Raw genomic sequence first — 25,600 nt, 5'->3', positions numbered from 1 at the left:
GAGGTGAAGTTGGTTTTATATTCACACATTCGGACATTCAACAGACATTCGCCAAAAACCATTTACAAATTTAGAAATCAATAACTAATTCACCGTTTGTCATAGAATCATCAAACTAGATAGGATTGATTATATAAATGTACAGCATACTTTTCCAACATTTGTTTTGAATACAAATTTCAGTTTTGATTTGATAGAAATACATACAATCTATCAAATGCAATTTAAAGCTGTATAAATCAATAACTAATTCACCGTTTGTCACAGAAACATCAAACTAGGTATTATTTATTCTATGAATGTCTAGCATACTTTTACAACCTTTGTTTTGAATACAAATTCCAGTTTTGATTTGATAGAAATACATAACCTTTATGGACTTGGTATACAGTTGAAGTCGGGAAAATTACATACACTTAAGTTGGAGTCATTAAACTCGTTTTTCAACCCCTCCGCAAATTTCTTGTTAACAAATGATAGTTTTGGCAAGTCGGTTAGGACATCTACTTTGTGCATGACACAAGTAAGTTTTCCAACAATTGTTTACAGACATATTATTTCACTTCTAATTCACTGTATCACAATTCCAGTGGGTCAGAAGATTACATACACTTTTTTATTTTATTTATTTTATTTCACCTTTATTTAAAAAGGTAGGCTAGTTGAGAATAAGTTCTCATTTACAACTGCGACCTGGCCAAGATAAAGCAAAGCAGTGCAACACAAACAACAACACAGAGTTACACCTGGAATAAACAAACATGCAGTCAATAATACAATATAAAAAGTATATATACAGTGAGTGTAAATTAGGTAGGATAAGGGAGGTAAGACAATAAATAGGCCATGGTGGCAAAGTAATTAGAATATAGTAATTAAACACTGGAATGGTAGATGTGCAGAAGATGAATGTGCAAGTAGAGATACTGGGGTGCAAAGGAGCAAGATAAATAAATAAATACAGTATGGGGATGAGGTAGTTGGATGGGCTATATACAGACGGGCTATGTACAGGTGCAGTGATCTGTGAGCTGCTCTGACAGCTGGTGCTTAAAGCTAGTGAGGGAGATATGAGTCTCCAGCTTAAGTGAATTTTGCAGTTTGTTCCAGTCATGGGCAGTAGAGAACTGGAAGGAAAGGCGGCAAAAGGAAGAATTGGCTTTGGGGGTGACCAGTGACATACCTGCTGGAGCGCGTGCTACAGGTGGGTGCTGCTATGGTGACCAGGGAGCTGAGATAAGGCGGGGCTTTACCAAGCAGAGACTTGTAAATGGCCTGGAGCCAGTTGGTTTGGCGACGAGTATGAAGCAATCGCCAGCCAACAAGAGATTACAGGTTGCAGTGGTGGGTAGTATATGGGGCTTTGGTGACAAAACGGATGGCACTGTGATAGACTGCATCCAATTTGTTGAGTAGAGTGTTGGAGGCTATTTTGTAAATGACATCGCCGAAGTCGAGGATCGGTAGGATGGTCAGTTTTACGAGGATTTGTTTGGCAGCATTAGTGAAGGATGCTTTGTTGCAAAATAGGACTCCGATTCTAGATTTAATTTTGGATTGGAGATGCTTAATGTGAGTCTGGAAGGAGAGTATTGTATGGCGTTGAAGCTCGTTTGTTTACACAGTGTCCAAAGAAGGGCCAGATGTATACAGAATGGTATCGTCTGCGTAGAGATGGATCAGAGAATCACCAGCAGCTAGAGCGACATCATTAATATATACAGAGAAAAGAGTCGGCCCGAGATTTGAACCCTGTGGCACCCCCATAGAGACTGCCAGAGGTCCGGACAACATGCCCTCCGATTTGACACACTGAACTCTATCAGAGAGGTAGTTGGTGAACCAGGCGAGGCAGTCATTTGAGAAACTAAGGCAGTTGAGTCTGCCGATAAGAATGTGGTGATTGACATAGTCAAAAGCCTTGTCCAGGTCGATGAAGACGGCTGCACAGCAATGTCTCTTATCAATGGCGGTTATGATATCGTTTAGGACCTTGAGCGTGGCTGAGGTGCACCCATGACCAGCTCTGAAACCAGATTGCATAGCGAAGAAGGTACGGTGGGATTTGAAATGGTCGGTACTCTGTTTGTTAATTTGGTTTTCGAAGACCTTAGAAAGGCAGGGTAGGATAGATATAGGTCTGTAGCAGTTTGGGTCTAGAGTATCTCCCCCTTTGAAGAGGGGGATGACCACAGTCAACACTAAGTTGACTGTGCCTTCAAACAGCTTGGAAAATTCCATAAAATTATGTCATGGCTTTAGAAGATTCTGATAGGCTAATCGACATAATTTGAGCAAAGGACCTTGTGAAGATTCTGGAGGAAACAGGTATAAAAGTATGTATATCCACAGTAAAACGAGTCCTATATCGACATAACCTGAAAGGCTGCTCAGCAAGGAAGAAGCCACTGCTCCAAAACCGCCTTAAAAAAGCCAGACTACGGTTTGCAACTGCACATGGGTAAAATGATCATACTTTTTGGAGAAATGTCCTCTGGTCTGATGAAACAAAATATAACTGTTTGGCCATAATGACCATCGTTATGTTTGGAGGAAAAAGGGGGAGACTTGCAAGGAGAAGAACACCATCCCATCCGTGAAGCACAGGGGTGGCAGCATTATGATGTGAGGGTGCTTTGCTGCAGGAGGGACTGGTGCACTTCACTAAATAATTTTCCATCCTAATGATGCCATCTATGTGCATATATTTAAGAAACATCTCAAGACATCAGTCAGGAAGTTAAAGCTTGATCGCAAATGGATCTTCCAAATGGACAATGACCCCAAGCATACTTCCAAAGTTGTGGCAAAATGGCTTAAGGACAACAAAGTCAAGGTATTGGAGTGGCCATCACAAAGCCATGACCTCAATCCTATAGAAAATGTGTGGACAGAACTGAAAAAGCGTGTGTGAGCAAGGAGGCCTTCAAACCTGACTCAGTTACACCAGCTCTGTCAGGAGGAATGGGCCAAAATTCACCCAACTTATTGTGGGAAGCTTGTGGAAGGCTACCCGAAATGTTTTACCAAAGTTAAACAATTTAAAGGCAATGCTGCCAATTACTAATTGAGTGTATGTAAACTTCTGACCCACTGGGAATGTGATACAATTTGAAATAAATAATTCTCTCTACTATTATTCTGACATTTCACATTCTTAAAATAAAGTGGTGATCCTAACTGACCTAAGACAGGGCATTTTTACTAGGATTTAATGTCAGGAATTGTGTAAAACTGAGTTTAAATGTATTTGGCTAAGGTGTATGTAAACATCCGACTTCAACTGTATGTAAGAGCAATTTATTTTCGTGAATAGGATGGTGACCCTAATAAAGTGGCAACTGAGTGAAAATATCACAAACAACCCCTTTTTAGCAGGGTCTGTCTGTTATACATTTGATCAGTGGGTATAATGGTACATCTGATCCACAAGGTCCTCATAGGATCAATTAGCCTTTTAAAATGATAAACTTGAATTAGCTAACACAATGTGCCATTGGAACACAGGAGTGATGGTTGCTGATAATGGGCCTCTGTATGCCTATGTAGATATTCCCCCCAAAATCTGCCATTTCCAGCTACGAGTCATTTACAATATTAACATTGTCTAGTCTGTATTTCTGATCATTTTGATCTTATTTTCATGGACAAAAAAACGTGCTTTTCTTTGAATGGGAGTGTAGGTTATGGGTCACTCTTAGTTTTCCTTATCTCCACTGTGGAAGGTCCATGTTGATCCATCCACCTGTCTTTTTTGTTAGTCAGGCCTGACCCCTTCATCCCATAGTTTTTTCCTGTAATTTAATATGACTGAAGATGCAGAATCTTATGCCAGGTCCCTTCTAATAGGGTACAACAGACTGGTTTGAACTTTGACCACATGCACTCTAGACGGACTACATTCCCTCTATCAAATCAAAACTGGAATTTTTATACTATACTATACTATGCTATACATTTATAGAATACATCATACCTAGTTTGATTCTTCTGTCATAATCTGTGAAAAGGTTATTGATTTGTACAGCTTTAAATTACATTTTATAGGTGTTATGTATTTCTATCTAATCAGAACTAGAATGTTTACTCAAATAAAATGTTGTAAAAGTTTATACCGCTTTTAATGGCATTCTATAGATTTTCTGTATTTTTATCAAATCAAAACTGGAATTTGTATTCAAAACAAAGGTTGTAAAAGTATGCTAGACATTTATGGAATAAATCATTCCAGATATTCTGTCATTCTGTCAAATGTGTTAAAGTATAAACTGGGTGAGGTCGAGCCCTGAATGCTGATTGGCTGACAGCCATGGTATATCAGACCGTATACCATGGGAATGACAAAGCATTTATTTTTACTGCTCTAATTACATTGGTAACCAGTTTTTAATAGCAATAAGGCACCTCAGGGGTTTGTGGTATATGGCCAACTCCGCTTTGTGTCGTGTTATGAACAGCCCTTAGCCATGGTATATTGGCCATATACCACATCCCGTTGTGCGTTATTACTTAATTGTAACAACTTCATTAACTGAGATAAAGACTTGCATCCCAAATTGAACCCTATTGTGGGCTCTGGTCAAAAGCAGTGCACTATATAGGGAATAAGGTGACATTTTGGAGAATATTATCTATCCCACATTCAGATGTTACGTTTCAGTGAATAGTTTTGACCTTGGTTGCTATACTTAGACCATTTTACATTGAAAAGTATATTTGTTCTGTAATACAAAGTAAACAATGACATCAGACATGAAAAACACATGATGTTGTTGTTCTCAGAATAGCCTTTATTCACTTTACAAATAGGTCTCCACCAAACAGCTCCCAGTTGATCCTATTAATTTAGGCCTAAATACAAACAATCTGTGAATTGTCAATTATACGGTGCCTTACATGTTCAATGAGTGTCCCGAGTCCACAATCTATGGGTTTCAGACAACTTGGCTTTTTTTTTGTTCTTCCAAATTTTCCCCCAAAGTCTTGAATAAACAGGTGAGGGACAGTGATGGTAGGTGTAGTATACTATAGGGTTAGAGTTTGAGTTAGTTACTATAGGCAGATGTGTAATATACCATGGCAGTTTTTTGTTCACTTCTTGGCCACTAAAGCAGTGTTTCCCAACACCCCCAACAGCACACATTTGTATTGTAACCACGGACAAGAACACCTTATTCATTTGTCAACTAATCATCAAGCCCTCAATGACTTGAATGAGGTGTGTTTGTCAAGGTCTACAACTAAACTGTGTAGTGTTGGGGGTCCTGGAGGACCAGGGTTGGGGAACACTGCACTAAAGGTATGGCTAGGGGAGTATCCCCGATATCACAAGACTGATAGTATAGAGATGCCAAGTTACGTCACCACTGACTCATATACTAGTTGTTGACACAGTCCCTTGGTCAGACTAAGATTACAATGACACTACAGGGTATAACCTACGGTGAGCATGTTGACTGGAATTAGCTACTTTTCACCATGGTTACACATGCTGATTGACGTGCTTTTTGGAATGCAGTTTTGAGATTGCAGAGGCATGTGTGTGCGTGTTTGTGTGGGTGTGCGAGAGAGGGGAGTGTGGGTCAGGAGGCTATTCGAGGTCATGACTATAGAAAGACGCTGGAAAGCCAGTGTGGTCACTCCCCCGCAGCAAGGAGTCTGCTTTCCAGCCAATGACTTGGCAATGTTGTTGTGGCCATAGAAATAGAATGACCCATTATGGCCTCATTGACTTGAATGGGGACATCCTTCTATGAATTGTATTTCTATGGTTGTGGCAATGTTCTACTTTGGCTATAGTGATGGCAATAGGTGATGTTCTGTGGCTGGATCGAGGCATAGATCGAGGCATTGTTGAAACTGGGCTGTCGTGAAAAAAGACAAGACTTATAATTGGCAGTAAATGTATGGTTGAATGAACAATTGTGTACGCTATTGAAAACTCTATTTATATAAGGTATATGAGACAGGTAGTTGCTATGTTCCATAGACAGACACTGCACTCTAGTGGACAAATTCAAACAAAACATTTGGACACTGGTAAGAGCTTCGGCACTCGCAAACAAATACAGTATAATAATCAGGATCGAAATAAAAATCCATAAAGCACTTTCTGGAGATCTATGAAGGCATCATTCATAAATTATTATAAAGTCTATGTAAAGCAAAAACTAAAAGTGAATTCTCACAATGTGACGATGAGTGTTGGCAAGGCCTCCAGATGATGATGCTCCCACTAGATCGTTTTCAGGCTAATTCCAGATCTGTTTGTGCTGTTTGGCATGACAATGACCAGAAGAGTGGGCAAGACAGCATGAACAGATCTGGGACCAGGCTTATAGTTAGTATCATCATTATAAACCCCCAGACTAGGGGAAACTGTAATACTGATAGCTGCTTTTTTGCAGCCTTTGACAGTTCAAAATAATACCATGGCTGGTAACATGACTGCCCAAACCCACCAAAAGGAGTCATCTGAGTAAGATAAAGAGCGTCAACAGAGTGAGTAGGTTTGGACACTGAAATGATCTACCTCTGTTCCATGGCCGAGTCAGTGTTGTAAATCAAATGACTGGGTTCGAAAGCTGGGTCTCCGGCGCACCACAAGACTGTGTTAGCCCTTCGAGCCAAAACCTAGGCATTAGTTTTGGGGAGCTGACACAAGTCTTCCGGTCTCAGGCAAGTCACAAATAGTGGATTTCATGATATATGGGACTCTCTTTCATTATCATATTACATAGTTTACAGTTAATTATTTTGTCATTTTTCATTGCCCCAAGGTTCTCCATCCCTCTTTCAAACAGAAAACCACCAGAGAATAATGTGCTGAACTGATCCTCGTCCGCTCGTCCATAGAGGGGGGAAATAGGAGGGGAAGAGGACATTAACAAGCAATTGGTGTCAGAGTCACACTTTAGGACTAGTGTGTGTACCATTGGAGAGGGGACTGCGGGGTGGAAAGGACAGGAAAGAAGGAGAAGGGTACACACATATTCCTGGCCCTCCGTCAGACAGAACAATTTAAAAAGACAAACTCCTCCTGAAGCCTGAGCCCCTGTTAGCCAGGTAACCCAAAACCAGAGTAGGAGAGTCAGTGTGGGATATGGGGGAGAGGAACAATGTGGCTCTTTGTGTGGAGCCGAGCAGAGAAAACAAACCATTTCCCCAGGAAAGAGATCAGGTTCAGTCTCTATTGGAGAAGACCACACAAGGCTGCTGATCGTAGCCTAGCAGCCTACCATCTAGTGCAGTGTAGAGCCCCTGACTATGGCTGAGGATTGGAACTGGGCTGAGTGGGCTCTTTGGGCTGGCTTCATAGGCTCCTGGACTATGGGAGAGATCAGAGATGGAATTGTCTGTCCCTTGGAAAGGTCCAGAAATGCCACATAAAGGTACCTAACGGCGTGCATAGACACACACACACAAACATACACACACTCTTGTGCTGTGAATGTACTGGAAGTCAACATTGAGCTCTTGGACTGCTTCTCCCATTGGACTGCTTCTCCCATTGGACTGCTTCCTTGATTGGCACGTCGTGGTCAGAAGAAGGGTGGAGTTGATCTCCCAGGTGGCTGTGTAATGGGTTGGAGGGAGGGCGTTGGTGCTGGTGATGTACCCAAGAGGGCGGGGCACTGGATCTGGTACCGCTGTACAGTGAGCCTGTTCATCACATACAGAGAGAGAGAGAAAAATGGAGAGAGAAAGACAGGGAGAGGCAGGGATGAGAGCGAGAAAGATGTCAATTTCAGTTACATTTACATCCATATTACAGTCTGCCATCTATCAATCTGCCGTCTATCAATCCTCCCTTCCTTTATCCACCCAGTCACTGTGAGAATGAGGTTTAGGGCACTATCAAACCAAGAACATCTGTGCTGCACACATGCACACACACACACATACATACATACACGCACGCACACACAGACACACACCACACACACGCATACATACACGCACGCACGCACAGACACACACCACACACACACAAACAGCTTTGTTTTTTCGTGAATTTGCAGGACTTTTTGGGGAGTAAAAATGCACATGCGGACAAGAGCACACACACACACACATGTACACACATGTACACGCACACGTACGAGGGGCCAAGAAGCCATTGCTCTCTGCACTCTCTAACTCTACTGCCTGTGTCCCTCTCCGTTTTAGTTTCAAACGCTCTGCAAAAACCAATGTGGAGGGATCCATTTCCGCATGGCAATAAAATAGCCCAAATAAAGGCAGGGAAAACTGAGACGAAACCGGCCTATTTCCTGAGGTGAAATCCTCCAATCCTCCAGTTGGCCTGTTGATTCTGTCAGAGCTAAAATACTTTCAATGTTTTTTTTAAAGAAGACTTTTAGCAGTGAACACAATGGAACTAGATAACCATATTCCCCTTGGCGCTGAGAGGTGCTAAACTAAAATCAGTCGACTATGAACGCAGCCCAGCTCCCATTACACACGGGCACGCGTGCACGTATTTACACACACACACACACACCGGCTCCCCTTACATAGAACACCAAGCAATAAATCCGTCTGCGCAATGCTGGCAACACACTGTGATTTTCATATGTATTGGTTACTAAGGGAAACGGCGGACCGCGCAAAACCACAACAAATGACAAAGGGTGAAGCAGGGACATCGTTCTCTGCAAAAGCAAATCGTTTAATACTTCTGGCATGTCGTTGTTGGGAGTATACGCTAAACCAGTTAAAACCAGTTATGGGGTTATGTGTCACTCTCTGCCAATAGCCATCTTTTATTAAGATGACCCTTGACCTTTCAAGGTTTTTGATATGCGATGGGAAAGGGGAGTAAGTAGAGGTAACTCGAAATGAAAACCTTTTCGGTCATCATGTGTACATTAAGCCCACGATGTAAAACTGAAACATGAGCACATAATCACACACAGCTCTGGGTGGCAACAGGACCATTTGAATGAACAATCTGGAAAGGGGAACACGGAGAACAATCTGATTGGTCGAAAGTAAGGAGGGTTACAATCTGATTGGTCGTTAGGGTTGTTACTGTAATGTACTGTATGTCTTCCATAGAACATCTGGTTCAATGGAAGAAGAAGAAGCTGTGAGGAGAGAGAAGGAAATGGGAGATGAGAGGAAAGGAGAAGAGAGAGGATAGGAGAGGAGGGAAGAGAAGAGGAGAAAGTAGAGAGGAGAGGAGAGAAGAAGAGAGGAGAGGAGAGGGGCGAGGAGGAGAGGGGGGAGAGAGAAGATGAGAGAATGCTACTTAATGAGAGGAGAAGATTCCACACCACTATACCGAGAGCCGGGGCCTGGGCCAGTCATTATGATGACACACGGAGCCGGATCGCTCCGGTTCTACTGCTCCGTTTTCTGAAGCCCCAGAGCTCTATCACTGAGGGCTGGCTCTCATATTCACAGCACACAAACATCCACAGCGCCGCCAAGTCTGACGATCGCCACTGTCTCCACGACAACACCAGAAAGACGGCTGGGGCAGAAGAGTGGAGGCTCATAGGAGAAAATAATATCACAGCGTGGTGTGTTTGGTGAGCTGCTGACCAGTGGACCTCACTCAGACACACACAAACATACTTTCTCACCAGACCTGGGTTCAAAACGGATTTGAATGCAGCACTGTTTGATTGAACTTGTACGGTGCAATGGAGACACACACACACACACGGGTCACACAATATTCGCATGGCCACTAAAGAGAATGGCGCCAAAGAGAGAGAATCTCAGTAACTTGGCACTCCTCACTACTCTAGGGTTACAGCTAGGCCAGAGGAAGGGGCAGACAGAAAGACAGCTCTAAGGTTAAAGCTAGGCCAGAGGAAGGGGCAGACAGACAACTCTAGGGTTATAGCTAGGCCAGAGGAAGGGGCAGACAGACAACTCTAGGGTTATAGCTAGGCCAGAGGAATGGACAGACAGACAGCTCTAGGGTTATAGCTAGGCCAAAGGAAGGGGCAGACAGACAGCTTTACAGATACAGCTAGGCCAAAGGAAGGGGCAGGCAGACAGCTCTACGGATACAGCTAGGCCAGAGGAAGGGGCAGACAGACAGACAGACAGCTTTAGGGTTATAGCTAGGCCAGAGGAAGGGGCAGACAGACAGACCGACAGCTCTAGGGTTATAGCTAGGCCAGAGGAAGGTGGAGACAGACAGACAGCTCTAGGGTTATAGCTAGGCCAGAGGAAGGTGCAGACAGACAGACAGCTCTAGGGTTATAGCTAGGCCAGAGGAAGGGGCAGACAGACAGCTCTAGGGTTATAGCTAGGCCAGAGGAAGGGGCAGACAGACAGACAGCTGTAGGGTTATAGCTAGGCCAGAGGAAGGGGCAGACAGACAGATGTAGGGTTATAGCTAGGCCAGAGGAAGGGGCAGACAGACAATTCTACAGATACAGCCATGCCAGAGGAAGGGGCAGACAGACAGACAGCTCTAGGGTTATAGCTAGGCCAGAGGAAGGGGCAGACAGACAGCTCTAGGGTTATAGCTAGGCCAAAGGAAGGGGCAGACAGACAGCTCTACGGATACAGCTAGGCCAGAGGAAGGGGCAGACAGACAGACAGACCGACAGCTCTAGGGTTATAGCTAGGCCAGAGGAAGGTGCAGACAGACAGACAGCTCTAGGGTTATAGCTAGGCCAGAGGAAGGTGCAGACCGACAGACAGCTCTAGGGTTATAGCTAGGCCAGAGGAAGGGGCAGACAGACAGACAGCTCTAGGGTTATAGCTAGGTCAGAGGAAGGGGCAGACAGACAGCTCTAGGGTTATAGCTAGGCCAGAGGAAGGGGCAGACAGACAGCTCTAGGGTTATAGCTAGGCCAGAGGAAGGGGCAGACAGACAGACAGCTCTAGGGTTATAGCTAGGCCAGAGGAAGGGACAGACAGACAGCTCTATGGTTATAGCTAGGCCAAAGGAAGGGGCAGACAGACAGCTCTAGGGTTATAGCTAGGCCAGAGGAAGGGGCAGAGCATAGAGAAAGTGAGAGTCATTTTGAAAAGGCATCACCTAATCAGGCAGGGCCTGTGTGTGTGTGTGTGTGTTGGTGATAGAGTGAAACAGTTAATTGTGTGCCTGCTAATCTTATTTCATCTTTATGAAAGTTCCTTTTCCTCATTTTCACGTCTTCTGTCTTTCTCATTCCGATTCCTCTCTAACATCGCCATTGCGTTAGTGTCCCAAAAACCTGTTGTAACAAGAGACACCTACCTCCCTTCCCTACTTGATCTGATCTCGGATGCGGAGGCACCGTCTCTTCAGAGCAGGCTCCATGTCCCCAGGCCCAGCCACACTCGGTGGGCATAGTAGAACACCCTTGTCCCTAAGCTTGGGCAGGAGGAGAGTGTTGGGGGTGTTGGTGGGGGCACCGCCCGTTCTGGTGGGTGTAAGGTTGGGGGTGGGCAGGGCATAGGCATGGTCCTCATCTGGGACGTGGGGGTCCTCGGAGTCGCCAGCGGCCGAGGGCCCCTCTGATTGGCTGGTGAGGAGGGATGGAACCTGGACCTGGCCATTGGAGCAGCTGTTCTCTTTGACTGCCTCCAGCTCACTGAGGGCGGCGTCAGGACCAAGAGGCGGGGCCTCTCTCTGAGACTGGGAGGAGTCTGGGCTGGGAGGAGGGTCGGGGGATGATGACGGTGTTGTTTGTTTGGGGACGTCTGGGAGTGTTGAGGGGGAGGGGGTGGCGGTATCGCAGGGAGGGCTGCTGCATTCCCCTCTGGGAGTTGGTGGGGTGTCTGAGGGGGGTCGTATGTTAGGGCTCTGGGGGTAGGCGGTGTTGTGCAGAAGAGGGGGTGACTGGGTTAGTGGAGGGGTGGGTTTGATAATGTCATGGTGGTGGTTGTGGTGGTCCACTCTGGTATCCACCAGCCTGGTGCCTTGCCCCATTCCGGGCTCACCCGGACCCGACAGGTTCACCACTCCGTGGGGGTTGGGCTCCAGCTTGACCGGGGTCCTCTGGAGCACTCTCTGGATGACCTGCCTCTCTGGCTGCTGCTGCTGGCTCAGCTTAAAGTCTGACAGTCCCTCAATCACTGAGTTGGAAGATGGGGAAGCATCGTAGCGAGCCCTGGGGGAGGACACTGCATTGTGAGGGATCGACATGGGTGACTGAGCCTGCCTCTCCGACTTCACCCAATCTGTGATGTCCCTTCTGGGTTGGTCTGAGGGTGAGGGGAGACCCTGGTTGGTGGTTCTACCCAATCTGTTGGCCGCCAAGCTCTTGGGAGAAGGCAAATTGACACCCCTGGAGCGTCCCCCCTCTATCCCCTCCGGCACGGGCTGGATAACCCCACTGTGGGGGACCCCTGGGGCTTCTGGAGGAGCAGATTTAGGGGGTATGGGTATTGGGATAGGGATGGGGATGGGGACTGGGATTGGTACAATGATGGGGTAGGGCACCAGGACCGTGGGCTGGGGGAAGAAGGGGCCTAAAGACGACCATCCCCCGAAGTTCATCATAGGGAGCATGGGCACTGGGCCACGGAGCCCCATCATGTTGATAGGGGGGGAGTGCAAGCCTGGGAAGTAGGCCCCCGGGTAGGGGTGTATTCCGGGTGGGTTCATGGAGGTGGCCGATGGGGGCTGAAGGTGGGGTTGGTGGGGGTGATGGGGGGAGTGAGGGGGAGGCTGGTGGATGGGGCTGGAAGGGGGGCCAGGGTGGCCCCTGGGGGGGTTGGCCAGGGGGCTCTTCAGGCCCTGGGCGTGGAGAGGGGGCCGGATGAAGGGCAGCGGGATCTGAGGCATGGCCTTGTGGTGCTCCATGGGGGGGTGAGGAGGGGGAGGGGCGGGGTGGTGGCTCGTTACCTGCGCGGGTGGTGGCAGGACGTGCCTCTCCAGGTGCCTCAGTCCTGAAATGTTAACCTTCAATGACGAAGATGACGCCTCGGATGGAGACACAGTCCTTGGTGCCGCTGTACCATTGATCGGCGTCTGACCTTTGGGCGACCTGGTCGTCCCCCTCACGTCCCCAGCATTGCTGCTCCACGATTCAGGGGTCAGGAGCTTCTGGTTCTGGACCCCTCCGGTGGACTCGGGTCTCCCCTCCTGGGTTGGTCTTCCTGGGCTGGAGCTGGTGAGAGTGGCCCTGGCCTCTCTGTAGAACACATCCATCTTGTACTGGTTCAGACACTTGGTGCTGCAAAACTGAAGCCGCTCCTCACCGGCGCCAAAGTCCAGGTACTCTTTGGTGTGGCGGACGTGCTTGCACCAGTTGCACACCTGCGGTACAGGCGAGAGAGACTGTAAAGAGTTACTTAAGTGACATGTGAAAAGGAAAACGCAAATGACTGGTATGTCGTAGAAATGGTAATATAAAATATGGAATATTCTATATGACAGTATTGTGAAAAGTTGCTTTATTCACAAAGCTTGCAAAGGATTTTACAAATGTTGATATTTTTATTTTTTTTACCTTGAAAGAAGTCTATGGCCAAGGAGTGACTGCAATCCATACTGATTTTGTTAACCTAGCTACTTCCAACAATTAGCAACATTCGCATTTTGGGACAAATTCCCAATGTAAACCAATCTCCCCCGTTCAGCATGTGTTAAATGTCATGACCAAATCATATTAAATTGATTGTGTTATTTTGAGCTGATTTGGACATGAAAAATAATCCATGTTAACAGGCGAGATTAAATTACATGGCTAATGTTGCTAATTGTTGGCAAAGGTAAGGAAACAAATATGGAAATACTATATGTAACATCCCTGAACTATCCCTTTACAGGGCGGTTTCACAGACCCACAGTTAAACCTAGTCGTAGACTAAAAAGCAAACTCAATGGAGAATCTCCATTAATAATTATTTTTAGTCTAGGACTAGGCTTTATCTGTGTCCTAGAATCTGCCCCTTAATCTGTGTCCTAGAAACTGCCCCTTAATCTGTGTTTTAGGAACTGTTCCCTAATCTGTGTCCTAGAAACTGCCCCTTAATCTGTGTCCTGGAAACTGCCCCTTAATCGGTGTCCTGGAAACTGCCCCTTAATCTGTGTCCTGGAAACTGCCCCTTATTAAGTGTCCTGGAAACTGCCCCTTAATATGTGTCCTGGAATCTGCCCCTTAATATGTGTCCTGGAAACTGCCCCTTAATCTGTGTCCTGGAAACTGCCCCTTAATCTGTGTCCTGGAAACTGCCCCTTAATATGTGTCCTGGAAACTGCCCCTTAATATGTGTCCTGGAAACTGTCCCTTAATCTGTGTCCTAGAAACTGCCCCTTAATATGTGTCCTGGAAACTGCCCCTTAATCTGTGTATTAGGTACTGTTCCCTAATCTGTGTCCTAGAAACTGCCCCTTAATCTGTGTATTAGGAACTGTCCCCTAATCTGTGTCCTAGAAACTGCCCCTTAATCTGTGTATTAGGAACTGTCCCCTAATCTGTGTCCTAGAAACTGCCCCTTAATCTGTGTCCTAGAAACTGCCCCTACATGTTTTGAATTATCTCTCAAAGACAAACATGCATTAATGCATAACTAGTCTTTGAGCTAAACTATTTAAAAAGTATATTATATTTCTACGAAGTGGATTGTGTTTTGTTCTTACTCTGGCACCTCCACTGTTCAGCACGAGTCGTGGTGAGTTATCAGCAGGGGTGTGTTGGGGGGACCTCTCCCCTACATGGAGGTCCTCATCCCGGGCCTGACGGAGTGGGGCAAAGCTGCATCATTATACACTTCAAACAAACTATCAAGAGCTGGGTCATGTTCATTAGGCACCAAACGAAACAAACAAATCTGGGAGGGACTAGCTGGATTTGTCCAATAACAGATCTCTGTTGCAAAACATTGTATGCCCTAATGAACAGGACACCGGATTGTGTTAAAGCTGTTTCAGAGTAGAGCCTGGATTCAGTAGTATCCACTATGGGATTTAAGCATCAAGTGTTGATGAAGTAGCAGTTGCTTTAAATCATCAAGGCTCCCGTGGTTGGTCATTAAAACAAACTTACATAACCAATCCCAAAATAACCACTGCACAATTTGCCTTGTCATAGGGGTGCAAAGTAACAGAGTACATTGACCTATGGGCTTTGAGGTCACTGAAACAAAGGGACTGTTTAAAAAAAGTTTTGGTAACATTTTGGAATGTTTCAGTAAGATAAAATAGATGACAAGCCTGAACCCTCATTTTATTCTCAATGGTCTCTTCTTTGTGACCCATTGAGACGTGTGGAGTTTCGAAACATGAAGCAGATGCAGGTAAGGTATGCACTGAAAGTGGACACCTCACCCCCAGGCCCTCTGCCCTTCTCCCTCCAAGAAACAAGCAGGGACAAGCCAACGGCCACAGTTCCATCCCCACTTCCACCAACTAAAGGGTTTGTTGCAGGTAGGCAGCAGACGACCCCCTCCACCCTTTCCCTCCCTGTCTGTTGTCGTGTGAATAAAACCTAGCGCGGCAAAACAACAGGAACGGTGAAAGGGGATAGCCTTGCCTGACACCCCCGCGCCTCTAAGAGAGGGTATCCATGTCTTGGATGGAGGGTGAAAAATGGTGGTAATGTGTATAGGAGGGTTGTGTATAGGAGTGGAGTTGTGTATTGGAGTGGAGTTGTGTATTGGAGTGGAGTTGTGTATAGGAGTGGAGTTGTGTATAGGAGTGGAGTTGTGTATAGGCACTGCTTCCCTGTTGCTTCCCGATCCTCCAGACCCAAGCCACATGATGACTGGCCCTTCCTCCATTAAGCCGTAACTGATACTAACTAAGTGTCCTCTGCAAACGTTGACCCCTTCCCACCCTCAAAACACTGGCCTGTCCATAAAAAAAACACTGTGTGTGTGTGTGTGTGTGTGTGTGTGTGTGTGTGTGTGTGTGTGTGTGTGTGTGTGTGTGTGTGTGTGTGTGTGTGTCATTTTCTCCATCTGAACTGCTGCAGTTGACAAGTCAGTTTTGTCTGACCTAAAATTGTCCCATTGATTCCAAGTTGAAATAAGGTTGAACCAAGGTTGAATCCCTCACCTTGTTGCGTTTGAAGTAGGCCCGTCGGCAGGCGGCGAAGCACTTCTCACTACAGAAGCTCTTCAGCTCGGTGCCCATACAGAGAGAGTAGCGCTTCACCCCTTCCTTCTGACACCACACACACACTATCTGCACATTCTGCACGTCTTCCACTGTGGACAGAGCCAAAGGGGAGAGGAATCAACATCAACATGTGAAGTGTGTTTGATGATGAAGATGAGCATTTAAGGAGCTTGTGAGTGTTGAAGAACCGTAGGCTACGTATGGTAGTGATGATGATGATGATGAAGATGATGTGTGAGTGTTGAAGAACCGTAGGCTACATATGGTAGTGATGATGATGATGATGATGTGTGAGTGTTGAAGAACTGTAGGCTACATATGGTAGTGATGATGATGATGTGTGAGTGTTGAAGAACTGTAGGCTACATATGGTAGTGATGATGATGATGTGTGAGTGTTGAAGAACCGTAGGCTACGTATGGTAGTGATGATGATGATGATGATGATGATGATGTGTGAGTGTAACAGGGGTGATTTAGTGAACCACACCTGTGTGATGAGGAATCTTGCCTGAGACCTGAAGACTTGTGTTAGCTTCCTGAATAATGTCTAGACTTTAGCTAGGCAGGCTAAAACACTTTTGTGATGTGCAGGAGACATGGGTTCTAACCCAGGTGATCACACAAAGGGTGTGTGTTTGCATATGCTCGGTAGATGTGTGTGTGTGTGTGTGTGTGTGTGTGTGTGTGTGTGTGTGTGTGTGTGAGAGAGAGAGAGAGATTTTTTCAGGCCTGTCCCTACCTGCCGATGGCTTTATAAGCGGGACAATTACGGGGGCACTCTTTTGCTCCTTAGGGCTGGTCAGAGAGGAGGAACCGGGGGAGGAAGAGGGGACTCTGGATGATTCTCTCTCTCCACTCCTCATGGCCAGTGTCATGGGGCTGTCTAGGCTCTTGGATTTGGGCACCGAGTTTTCTGGAAGGCACAGGATATCTAGGGTCACTTCAGAGTGAATTTATGTTCTTAACATACATATAAAGTCATGTAAAGTGCCAACAAAAATGGAATCTGAATTCAGTCAGTTTCTCTTGGCACCACTTCCACTCCACACACACAATTTAAATACAGATGTACAGCCTAAAGGGCATGGACAGAAAACAATGACACTGAAAACTGTAGAAAGATAATAGTCTATCCACACAGGTTTACTGTAATGATAGTAAGTGAAACATAAGAAGGGTGAAGTAATATGTCTGGATTTAACAACCTCTATGTTCTCTTACTGGGTTACCTGTGAATTCCGTCTGACCTCTGTTAAATATGTTAGCTGTGAAACAAGGATACTACCTTAACAAATGACCTTGGGTCGTTTTGAAAAAGGAATCGTTTTGAAAAAGGAGGTACTACCTGAACTACCTGTCCAATTAAAACACAGATTTCTACTCTCCATTGCAAAACGTTTTACTCCAGTGTGGCCTAGTGAACAGGGCCCTGGCCTTCCCTCACCTTTAAGAACTGAGACGTGCTGCTGGCGTCTCTCACGGTTGGGGTAGTTCCGTATCTCGGTGGCCTCGGAGTCTCTGAGCTCCAACTTGTCATAGCCGTACCAGCCTAGGAGCTCATTCATGGTGCTCTCTGCAAAGGTCTAAAAGGAAAAATGGAAAATAAATCACTGAGCAACATTATAGGTTATGTCAGTCAGGGGACATGGCGGGAGACGGGACAACCGAGCCACTGCTTGCTAACGCTAAGCCAATGTGAAGTTCAGTTGTGAGTGACCTTACATCCGAGGTTTGTTAGTGGAACTTTTTATCCCACTCTTTAAATGTAACCAGAGCTTCCAGTCGCGAATCAATGTGCTGATTCTTTCGACTTCCAGACCAGCCCTGACTGGATGAAATGAGCAAGGGAACCCAGAGGAGTACAGTATGACTATTTTTCCATGATGTATTGCAGTTTGTTTACTCTTGCTAAATAGGAGACGGAAAAGTTTTCCAACCTAATACCAGTGTGAAATATATGAATCATTCTTTGTTTAGCTCTTTTAATTGGGGAAAAAAGAGACAAAATAAAGACGTGTTCTCAGCAGATGTGTTGTGAAGTGAACATCCTGGCTTTTTAAACATTCCGACCATATGAAAGAAAACAACACAAAGGTCTCTCTCTCTTTTCATCCGCCCACCTCGTCTCCTCTGTGGCTTTGAGGCGAGTGGGGATTGGAGCAGAAATCCGATCTGAAATTAGCAGAAATCCGAGCAGGACACCTTACACCACCGCTAGGTCCCACGGTTCTCGGAAATGCCCCGCTCCTCTCCCAAGTGTCCAGCACTACCCAGTCCCTCTCTCCCCTGCTCCTCTCCCAAGTGTCCAGCACTACCCAGTCCTTCCTCCCCTGCTCCTCTCCCAAGTGTCCAGCACTACCCAGTCCCTCCCTCCCCTGCTCCTCTCCCAAGTGTCCAGCACTCCCCAGTCCCTCCTCCCCTGCTCCTCTCCCAAGTGTCCAGCACTACCCAGTCCTTCCCTCCCCTGCTCCTCTCCCAAGTGTCCAGCACTACCCAGTCCTTCCCTCCCCTGCTCCTCTCCCAAGTGTCCAGCACTCCCCAGTCCCTCCCTCCCCTGCTCCTCTCCCAAGGGTCCAGCACTCCCCAGTCCCTCCCTCCCCTGCTCCTCTCCCAAGTGTCCAGCACTCCCCAGTCCCTCCCTCCCCTGCTCCTCTCCCAAGTGTCCAGCACTACCCAGTCCCTCCCTCCCCTGCTCCTCTCCCAAGTGTCCAGCACTACCCAGTCCCTCCCTTCCCTGCTCCTCTCCCAAGTGTCCAGCACTACCCAGTCCCTCCCTCCCCTGCTCCTCTCCCAAGTGTCCAGCACTACCCAGTCCCTCCCTTCCCTGCTCCTCTCCCAAGTGTCCAGCACTACCCAGTCCCTCCCTCCCCTGCTCCTCTCCCAAGTGTCCAGCACTACCCAGTCCTTCCCTCCCCTGCTCCTCTCCCAAGTGTCCAGCACTACCCAGTCCCTCCCTCCCCTGCTCCTCTCCCAAGTGTCCAGCACTACCCAGTCCCTCCCTCCCCTGCTCCTCTCCCAAGTGTCCAGCACTACCCAGTCCCTCCCTTCCCTGCTCCTCTCCCAAGTGTCCAGCACTACCCAGTCCCTCCCTCCCCTGCTCCTCTCCCAAGTGTCCAGCACTACCCAGTCCCTCCCTTCCCTGCTCCTCTCCCAAGTGTCCAGCACTACCCAGTCCTTCCCTCCCCTGCTCCTCTCCCAAGTGTCCAGCACTACCCAGTCCCTCTTTGTGTGCCCCCTCCCTCGCCTGCCCTTTCCTCCCTCTGCCTCTCCCCTTGCCCCCTCCACCCGGCAACTTCCAGCCCTGATACCCGACACTGCACTCCCTCTCGGGTTTCAGCCTTTTCCAGTGTGGACAGTCTGCCTGTTGTAGTGTTACACCAGGGCTGTGGTACTGACTGCACATTCTTCCCTCTGCTTTCCTCACTCTGACAGGGCCTCAAAGAAAAGGAATTGTGTGTGTCCCCAAGTGTGTGCGGGTGTGTTTGTGTGTATGTAGAGGTATCATATCCAGCTAAATATGCCTAACGATGAATAAAGTCAGGTATCTGGTGTCCGCGCTGTGCTACGGTCTGGCATGGAAGGAGTGGGTTTGACTGTGGTATTGAAATAGATCCCTTGACTAAGACAACACTGGACTGGACCGGAGCAGCCCGCAGACAGACAGACAGCTCCTGAAATCACTGTCTGTCTGTCTGTCTGTCTGTCTGTCTGTCTGTCTGTCTTCTATTTTGTCCGTCTGTCTCTGAGAGTTCTATTTTGTCTGTCTGTCTCTGAGAGTTCTATTTTGTCTGTCTGTCTCTGAGAGTTCTATTTTGTCTGTCTGTCTGTCTGTCTGTCTGTCTGTCTGTCTGTCTGTCTGTCTGTCTGTCTGTCTGTCTGTCTGTCTGTCTCTGAGAGTTCTATTTTGTCTGTCTGTCTGTGATCTGTCTGTGATCTGTCTGTCTGTCTGAGAGTTCTATTTTGTCTGTCTGTGTGTGTCTGTCTGTTTCTCTGACTATGTGTGTGTGTGTGTCTGTCTGTCTCTCTGATCTGTGTGAGAGTTAGACAAAATATATCTGTCCATCTGTCTTTCTTTATCTACCCTTCTCTATTTCATAATCACACACTTACACCACTGACCTTCAAGCCCAACAGCCCCAGTTCATTACCGCGGTCACCCAAGGCCTGTTTTGTAGATCCACGTGGCTCCCTGTAAGTCTGAGAATCACAAAGTAGTACTCTGCCTGTGCTGCCTGCATCCCGTGGGACTAGCCTAGTCTACATCAACAGTTCCATCAGGGCATGTCCTCCTATATTACATGGAATTCAGTGTTGTTTTGTCTCACTATTTTCTCATTAGGGAGAGACAGGAATTTTGTTCTTTCTCCTCCCTGTGCTTTACTTCCCACAATGTTGTTATTGTTTCTTATTGGCAGTTCAAACCAACATCTGCTTTGTGAGAGTGACAAGCACCACAGAAAGAACCCTGACCAAAGGCAACAACGCAGGGCCGACCCCCGGATCCAGCTCAGATCCAGGCCGGGCTGACTTACATCAAGCACAGACAGCATTTAGCATGTTTTCATTCAAATTAGTTAAGTTGCAATTCTACACCACTCCCTGGATATCAAAAGCTACCATCCAAACCACTTATGCAAAAAGAGCACATTTCCTCTCACAAAACAAGACGATTTTTTACATTTAATTTAATGTTGAATTCACAATAGTTGACAACTCAACCAAATGTAAATCAAAACTAGACTTTGAACTTACATCTGTGTCCAGTGGCCAATGTCACAACTCATAAAACTGAAGGCTGACAAAATGTGGGCTTGTAGCCTAGCTTACTACAAGACTTGCACTCTAGCAGCAGGACTGAAACCAATACCATCATATTCAATTTTGTTTTGAATTGGAATCACCAAATAAAACAGTAGACATAGTTTCCATGAAACTGATTCTGAGTCACTTTCCAAGGGCACAATTACTATGGTTACCTGTTTAGGTTCGGCCTACTGATCCTTTGCCCTAGCGGATATTCTCAAGTGATGTGACTATGTATGTTCGTTCGAATGTATTTATTTTTTACAACGTTACATTGTTGTAAACATGTAGACTAGCCTACTACAACAAGTGCGCGCACAGCCGAAGCGTGGAAGAAGTGAAGTGTTCTTGCAGTTTGGTGGTGACGCACATCTGGAACACCACTGGACTTTGCTGCGCGAGGCTACGGATGGACTGACATGGCGTCGCTACAGAAGGGCTACCTACCATTCAGTGGACACGACATCAAATATTAGATAACCTAAGAGTGACACTTTAATTAAACAGTCACACGTTTTCATTCCCTCAGAAAGCTATATTTCCCGACAGTCGGTTTATTGTGGCAAGGCCAGGTAATACAATATAGCTGTCTTATTTCATCATATGAAATTATCATCATTATCATTATCATCATTCATCATTATTTCGGAAGTATTCAATAATATAACGGCATTCAATTATAAGCAAATTGAATTGTTTCAATGGGAACAAATCGAAGTTTTCATGGCGTCTGTGAATGCCTCCAACTGTGTGATTAGTGCGCACGGAGGTCTCTCCCAATGTCTCAAAAGTCTCAATCTGCACTTTTATTTTTATCTCATCTTTATTTAACTAGGCAAGTCAGTTAAGAACAAATTATAATTTACAATGACGGCCTACCAAAAGGCAAAAGGCCTCCTGCGGGGACCGGGGCTGGGATTAAAAATAAGAATAAATTAAATCAAAATATAGGACAAAACACACATAACGACAAGTGAGACAACACAACACTACATAAAAGAGACCTAAGACAACGACATAGCATGGCATTACTTAAGACTATTCACAAACAGAACACTGCTAAAAAAAAAAGGCAAATAACTCATTTCCCCTCACCTTCATCTCTTGGTTGATCTCTCTCTTGACGGGGTGCGCGGGTTTCCTACTGCGTTTGTTTTCCGGTGGTCTCCCTTTCTCCATCTCTGGCATAGTTCTGACTGGCTCCGTGTCACTTCTTTGGCGTGCGACTGATAGAGCGCGTCACTCCGGGGCTAGTCAAGGCTAGTCAAGGTGCGGCGACAGAGAGCGAAAGCTGTCACTCTCGGTGACAGCGGCTGTCATTCCCAGACGTCTGCGTCGGTCATCTGGGGGCACCTTCCACTGACTCTCCACTGAACATGGGTGCTGTGGGCTGCTGCTGCCGCCCTACCGCCGCGGACTAACAACCCCTCTCTCTAAATCCCAGAGAGCAGGGAGGGGCCTCCGCGCTGTAACCCAACACCTGGCGGCCACCCCTCCCGAATCTCAACAGATACATTTCATGAGGAATGCAAGGACTGTTTTATCTGCGGGGAACACAGAACCAACACAGTCTATTATATTCCAGGATTTAAATAAAAGAGATGAAAATCCCGCCTGGGTAAACGATACCACGGTAGAATGTTTTGGGGTTTCTCAAATTACATCTGTTTGATCAGAGCGAGAGGAACACAACGCCTGTGAAATGCTTACTTACAAACCCCTAACCAACAATGAGGTTCAAGAAATATAGTTAAGAAAATATTTACTAAATAAACTAAAGTAAAAAAAGGTAAATAAATAAAAAAGAAACACAAGAAAATTACATAACAATAAGTAGGTCATTTGTAATGTGACTATGTATAGGTAATAAAAAGCAAGTAGCAGTAATGTAAAAATGTAAACTGTATGGGTGGCCATTTGATTAATTGTGCAGCAGTATTATCTCATTCGGGTATATCCAAGGCCTGAGGTCATCTGCCTTTGGCTTAAGGGGCAGGAACCTGGATTCACCAAATAAATCAGAAATACAGACATTATCATCATACAAGAAACATGGTATAGAGGAAATTGACCCACTGGTTGCCCTCTAGGTTACAGACAGCTGGTAATCCCATCCACCAAATTACCAGGAGTAAAGCAGGGAAAGGACTCAGGGGGTAAGCTAATTTGGTATAGAGCAGACCTACCTCACTCTATTAAATTAATCAAAACAGGAACATTTCACATTTGGCTAGAAATTAAAAAGGAAATTATCTCAACAGAGAAACATGTCCTGCTGTGCTACCTATATCCCCCCACTAGAATCTCCATACTTTAATGATGACAGCTTATCCATCCTGGAGGGGGAAATTAATCATTTCCAGGCCAAGTACATGTACTAGTCTGTGGCGATAAATTCCAGAACTGGACAAGAACCTGACACCCTCAGCACACAGGGGGACAACACCTACCTGGTGGTGACAGCCTTCCCTCCCCCAATTACGACAACATAACCAACAAAAACAGGTCACAAATTCTGCAGCTCTGTCGCACGCTGGGTATGTACATAGTCAATTGTAGACGTCGAGGGGACGCTTACGGTAGGTACACCTATAGCTCATCTCTTGGCAGTAGTACTGTAGACTACTTTATCACTGACCTCAACCCAGAGTCTCTCAGAGCATTCATAGTCATCCCACTGACATCCCTATCAGATCACAGCAAAATCAGTCGACTTAAACAGAGCAATACTCAATCATGAGGCATCAAAGCCAAAGGAACTGAATAAAATTAAGAAATGCTATAGATGGAATGAAAGTAGTGTGGAAACCTACCAAAAAATAATTAGGCAACAACAAATGCAATCCCTTTTAATTTAACTAGGCAAGTCAGCTAAGAACAAATTCTTATTTACACTGAAAGCCTACCCCAGCGACACTGGGCCAATTGTGCACCGCCCTACGGGACTCCCAATCACAGCCAGATGTGATGCAGCCTGGATTCAAACCAGGGACTGCAGTGACACATATTGCACTGAGATGCAGTGCCTTAAACCACTGCGCCACTCGAGAGCCCACTTGGGACAAGTATGGATAAATCACTTCTTCAATCTTTTAGACAACTTCCTGGACAAATCAAATCAAATTTATTTATATAGCCCTTCGTACATCAGCTGATATCTCAAAGTGCTGTACAGAAACCCAGCCTAAAACCCCAAACAGCAAGCAATACGGGTGTAGAAGCACGGTGGCTAGGAAAAACTCCCTAGAAAGGCCAAAACCTAGGAAGAAACCTAGAGAGGAACCAGGCTATGTGGGGTGGCCAGTCCTCTTCTGGCTGTGCCGGGTGGAGATTATAACAGAACATGGCCAAGATGTTAAAATGTTCATAAATGACCAGCATGGTCAAATAATAATAATCACAGGCAGAACAGTTGAAACTGGAGCAGCAGCATGGCCAGGTGGACTGGGGACAGCAAGGAGTCATCATGTCAGGTAGTCCTGAGGCATGGTCCTAGGGCTCAGGTCCTCCGAGAGAGAGAAAGAAAGAAAGAAAGAGAGAATTAGAGAGAGCATACTTAAATTCACACAGGACACCGGATAGGACAGTAGAAGTACTCCAGATATAACAAACTGACGCTAGCCCCCCGACACATAAACTACTGCAGCATAAATACTGGAGGCTGAGACAGGAGAGGTCAGGAGACACTGTGGCCCCATCCGATGACACCCCCGGACAGGGCCAAACAGGAAGGATATAACCCCACCCACTAGAGGGATATCTTCAACCACCAACTTACCATCCGGAGACAAGGCCGAGTATAGCCCACAAAGATCTCCGCCACGGCACAACCCAAGGGGGGACGCCAACCCAGACAGGAAGATCACATCAGTGACTCAACCCACTCAAGTGACGCACCCCTCCTAGGGACAGTATGAAAGATCCCTAGTAAGCCAGTGACTCAGCCCCTGTAATAGGGTTAGAGGCAGAGAATCCCAGTGGAAAGAGGGGAACCGGCCAGGCAGAGACAGCAAGGGCGGTTCGTTGCTCCAGTGCCTTTCCGTTCACCTTCACACTCCTGGCTCAGACTACACTCAATCATATGACCCACTGAAGAGATGAGTCTTCAGTAAAGACTTAAAGGTTGAGACCAAGTTTGCGTCTCTCACATGGGTAGGCAGACCATTCCATAAAAATGGAGCTCCATAGGAGAAAGCCCTGCCTCCAGCTGTTTGCTTAGAAATTCTAGGGACAATTAGGAGGCCTGCGTCTTGTGACCGTAGCGTACGTGTAGGTATGTACGGCAGGACCAAATCAGAGAGATAGGTAGGAGCAAGCCCATGTAATGCTTTGTAGGTTAGCAGTAAAACCTTGAAATCAGCCCTTGCCTTGACAGGAAGCCAGTGTAGGAGAGGCTAGCACTGGAGTAATATGATAATTTTTTTTGGTTCTAGTCAGGATTCTAGCAGCCGTATTTAGCACTAACTGAAGTTTATTTAGTGCTTTATCCAGGTAGCCGGAAAGTAGAGCATTGAGGTAGTCTAACCTAGAAGTGACAAAAGCATGGATGAATTTTTCTGCATCATTTTTGGACAGAAAGTTTCTGATTTTTGCAATGTTACGAAGATGGGAAAAAGCTGTCCTTGAAACAGTCTTGATATGTTCTTCAAAAGAGAGATCAGGGTCCAGAGTAACGCCGAGGTCCTTCACCGTTTTATTTGAGACGACTGTACAACCATTAAGATTGATTGTCAGATTCAACAGAAGATCTCTTTGTTTCTTGGGACCTAGAACA

At 46.2% G+C, this 25,600-nt stretch overlaps 1 protein-coding gene across 2 annotated transcripts; it reads right to left on the bottom strand.

Moving 5' to 3' along the window:
- Positions 1 to 4,769: 4,769 nt before the first annotated feature.
- On the bottom strand, positions 4,770 to 22,269 carry LOC110529183 (sine oculis-binding protein homolog). 2 transcript variants are annotated; one of them, XM_036984755.2, is made up of 7 exons: positions 21,922 to 22,269; positions 17,468 to 17,606; positions 16,763 to 16,936; positions 15,959 to 16,110; positions 14,543 to 14,638; positions 11,210 to 13,237; positions 4,770 to 7,662 (listed from the first exon to the last, which is right to left on the bottom strand). In XM_036984755.2, exons 1-6 carry the CDS (start codon positions 22,012 to 22,014, stop codon positions 11,219 to 11,221), a joined length of 2,673 nt encoding a protein of 890 aa, XP_036840650.1. In that variant the 5' UTR covers positions 22,015 to 22,269; the 3' UTR covers positions 4,770 to 7,662; positions 11,210 to 11,218. The 2 variants fall into 2 exon arrangements, with proteins under 2 accessions (XP_036840650.1, XP_036840651.1); XM_036984756.2 differs by having other exon boundaries at positions 11,210 to 13,216; positions 21,922 to 22,268.
- Positions 22,270 to 25,600: the final 3,331 nt, after the last annotated feature.

Source organism: Oncorhynchus mykiss, chromosome 8 (assembly GCF_057628025.1).
Source record: "Oncorhynchus mykiss isolate SJ-2025 chromosome 8, ASM5762802v1, whole genome shotgun sequence".
Lineage (NCBI taxonomy): Eukaryota > Metazoa > Chordata > Actinopteri > Salmoniformes > Salmonidae > Oncorhynchus > Oncorhynchus mykiss.
Note: the sequence above shows the minus strand (reverse complement) of the source record. Positions and strands in the feature narration are given on the sequence as shown.

Excerpts from the sequence above, each read along its gene's own strand:
- LOC110529183 (XM_036984755.2), bottom strand. The coding sequence starts at position 22,014 with ATGCCAGAGATGGAGAAAGGGAGACCACCGGAAAACAAACGCAGTAGG. Across the intron at positions 16,937-17,467 it reads GCACGTCTCAGTTCTTAAAG|AAAACTCGGTGCCCAAATCC; the intron begins GTGAGGGAAGGC and ends TGTGCCTTCCAG. Across the intron at positions 13,238-14,542 it reads TGAACAGTGGAGGTGCCAGA|TCTCTCTCGCCTGTACCGCA; the intron begins GTAAGAACAAAA and ends AACTCTTTACAG.